At 39.8% G+C, this 3,574-nt stretch overlaps 1 protein-coding gene across 1 annotated transcript in view; it reads right to left on the bottom strand.

The window, feature by feature from the left end:
* The window catches only part of LOC103606144 (nesprin-1-like), a gene marked incomplete at its 5' end in the record, with an annotated part of 130,330 nt that overhangs the window by 42,594 nt on the left and 84,162 nt on the right, over positions 1-3,574 (bottom strand). The window contains one exon of the mRNA XM_008590735.1: positions 186-352. Within this exon, the coding sequence (XP_008588957.1) occupies positions 186-352 (167 nt within the window). The remainder of the gene's footprint in view (positions 1-185; positions 353-3,574) is intronic.

Raw genomic sequence — 3,574 nt, 5'->3', positions numbered from 1 at the left:
CCCGCCCATGGGCGGGGCGGGGGGCGGGAGCAACGCCGAGGGTTGCGATCCCGTTGCCGGTCCCCGGTCCGGTGCGGGGGCAACACTGAGGGTTGCGATCCGTTGCCGGACACGGAAAAAGACAAAAAAAAAAAAAAAAAAAAAAAAAACCAAATGAACAGTATTTGACTTTTTTTAGAACCAACCTTCTGTTAATTATCTGTGGTAAATCTCTCCATCTCTCATCCAGCTGCTGCAAATGTAGTTTCATCATTCTCACGTCATCTTTGGAGGCCACTGAGAACAGTGATTCTTTCAATTGCAAAAGGCTGCTGTAAAATGAGGCCTGGGCCACAACTTCACTTTGCAGGGCCTGAGAAAAACAGAACATGTTACGGACCTCCTCCCAACATGATGGGACAGGAAGGATCTTCTGACACACGTGGCTGTCACCTGAAGGTTTTGCATTCTTGCAAAAGTGGAGGCCATCAGAGCCAGGCTGAAAGGAATTTTTATTACTTGACTTACAAACGGATCCATTTAACTTTTAATGCAATTTTTAAAATGCTACTGAAACCTGAATGAGTTTTCCAGAGTCTGAGTTACAAAGTTAAGCAAATTTAGAAGCTGTAGAATTTCATCAGGATGAAGAAACCGTGTAGAAGAGAATCGAAGAAAATTATTGCCGAAGAGAACCAACACATCAAACAATAACAGAGATGCAATTCTAGCTGCCTAGAACATGGTCTCTCTCTGCTGAGAGACTACCTGAGGGTACTCCAAAGTCTGTGGAGAAATAGAATTGGAAGATATACGAATCTTTCCAGGAACTTTTTGAAGTACCCTTGTATTAGGCCAAACTGGGAAACTTAAGGGCTCTTCCTTTTAATTTCACACAAAACAGTGACTTATTTTCCAAATTGAATCAGGCAATGGATCTCTTGGGTGCTGTGAGAGGCACATAAATGTAGTGGTTTCTATCTAGAAGGTGATAATAGGTAAACAACACTCATATAGATAAGTAACAGCATAAAATGGTGTTCAATCAGATGACAGACGTACATAAGGCACAGATCAGATGTTTAACAAGATGCTTCCTTTCCCTTCCTCGTGAGGCCACACATGCCATCCAAGCAAAACTGCTACAGGTATGAGAGGAAGGAGCACACAGCCTATGACGACAGTGAGACCACAAGCAGAACTGGGGCTTATTTCAAGGAGGACAAAGGAAAAAAGGAGCACAGGGGCAAGGCCAGGAGGTGGGAAGAACAAGGCACGTCCGGCCCCTGGGGGCGAGGCAGCTTGGTGGCCAAGGCGGTGGATGCAGGAGGAGCAGAGGCCTGCAGCCTCTCTTGGTCCGCCAGGTCACAGAGCACTTGCCATCGAGAGACACGGAGCAGCACAGTTGTACATACCCAGACAGCTTTGTGTCTATGCCATGACATGTTTAAGGAAAGGAGCTGTGCCTTCCCCTCTGGGAACCCTTCCCACGTGTCTGTAAGAAGATAAGAACCAGATTGTGCCTGCCTTTTATGCTCAGGGCAGGTAACAGTCACTGTAGGTTTCTGAGAAGTGACTTTTTGGAAGATTAATGCAGAGTATTAGTGTTTCATAAACTAGAAAGGCATCATCACAAATTTCTTCTCATCATGACTTTCTACTTCAGGTGAGGGTCGTTCTCTTCTTTTCAGGATACCTTGACATCAAATGATGCTTCAGAGATCACAAAACCAAAGCAAAAACTTAAGTGGGGTAGAGGTTTATTTTATTTATTTCCTTTCACCATACACTCAAGTCAACTCAAAATGGACTAAAGAATTAAATATACACCCTGAAACAATAAAACTTCTTAAAGAAAACATAGGAGAAACACTTCAGGAAGTAGGACTGGACACAGACTTCATGAATATGACCCCAAAAGCATGGGCAACGAAAGGAAAAATAAACAAATGGGATTATATCAAACTAAAAAGTTTCCCATTCACTTAATGGAAAATACTTGCCATATGATCTAATTGGCTCACAAAGTCCTCTTTATCGAATCTTTCAGGCAAATTAGACTGACTTTGTGCCAGAAAAATTGACTTCATTTTTAGATTCAAATAAATGTGTTAATATTTCTTTTTTGGAATATTGTAAACACTACTGAGAAATTTATAGAACTCATATGATTGAGTAATAAAAGTCATAATGTTGAGACTGAGTAATAGACGTCATAATGTCAAGATTAAAATGATACAGATGTAATTAAATAGAGTTATCCATTAAAAATAAAATATAAAGCAGGATAATTGTATCTCATTTGTTAATTTGTACTAAAGCAGTGTAATATACAGTGGAAAATATAAGTTTTTTGTGAAGTAAGGAATATGAAACAAGACATGCTATTACTTTGGTAGTATGTGGGCATTCATGTATTGAGTTCTGGTATTGGGCTTTTTATAATTAATAAGAAATATTTGTAAATATATCAAGAATAAAAGCACGGGCAACCAAAGGAAAAATAAACAAATGGGAATATATCAAACTAAAAAGCTTCTGCCCAGCTAAAGAAACAATTAACAGAGCTAAAAGACAACCAACAGAGTGGGAGAAAATATTTGCAAAATATACGACCGACAAAGGATTAATATCCAGAATATACAAGGAACTCAAACAACTTTACAAGAAAAAAACAAGTAATCCAATTAAAAAATGGGCAAAAGAGCTAAATAGACATTTCTCTAAGGAAGATATACAAATGGCCAACAGACATATGAAAAAATGCTCAACATCACTCAGCATTTGGGAAATGCAAATGAAAACCACACTGAGATACCATCTCACCCCAGTTAGGATGACTAAAATCCAAACAACTCTGAACGATAAATGCTGGTGAGGTTGCGGAGAAAAAAGAACTCTCATACATTGTTGGTGGGAATGCAAAATGGTGCAGCCTCTATGGAAAATGGTATGAAGGTTCCTCAAACAATTGCAGATAGATCTACCATATGACCCAGTGATTCCAGAGGAATGGAAACCATCAAGTCGAAGGTGTACCTGTTCTCCAATGTTCATTGCAGCACTCTTTAAAATAGCTAAGAGTTGGAACCAGCCCAAATGTCCATCATTGGATGAGTGGATATGGAAATTGTGGTATATCTACACAATGGAATACTACTCTGCTATAAAAAAGAATGAAATACTGCCATTTGCAATCACATGGATGGACCTAGAGAGAATTACTTTAAGTGAAACAAGTCAGGGACAGAAAGAGAAATATCACATGTTCTCACTTATTTGTGGGAGCTAAAAATAAATAAATAAATACACACAAAAAAAATCCGGGGGGTGGGGGGTGGGAAGAAGACATAACAATTACAATTCCTTGAAGTTGATATGACAAGCAAACAGAAATGACATTGTTGGGAGGGAGGGGGGTGGGGAGCCGGGAGGGAGGTTTTGGTAATTGGCCACAATAATCAACCACATTGTATATCGACAAAATAAAATAAAATAAAATATTTTTTTTTTCCTTTTTGTCTTTTTCCGTGTCCGGCAACGGATCGCAACCCTCAGTGTCGCCCCCGTACCGGACCGGGACCGGCAATGGGAT

Source organism: Galeopterus variegatus, unplaced genomic scaffold, assembly GCF_000696425.1.
Source record: "Galeopterus variegatus unplaced genomic scaffold, G_variegatus-3.0.2 Scaffold6343, whole genome shotgun sequence".
Classification (NCBI taxonomy): domain Eukaryota; kingdom Metazoa; phylum Chordata; class Mammalia; order Dermoptera; family Cynocephalidae; genus Galeopterus; species Galeopterus variegatus.
The sequence above is the reverse complement of the archived record's forward strand: the minus strand, read 5'-3'. Positions and strand labels throughout refer to the sequence as shown.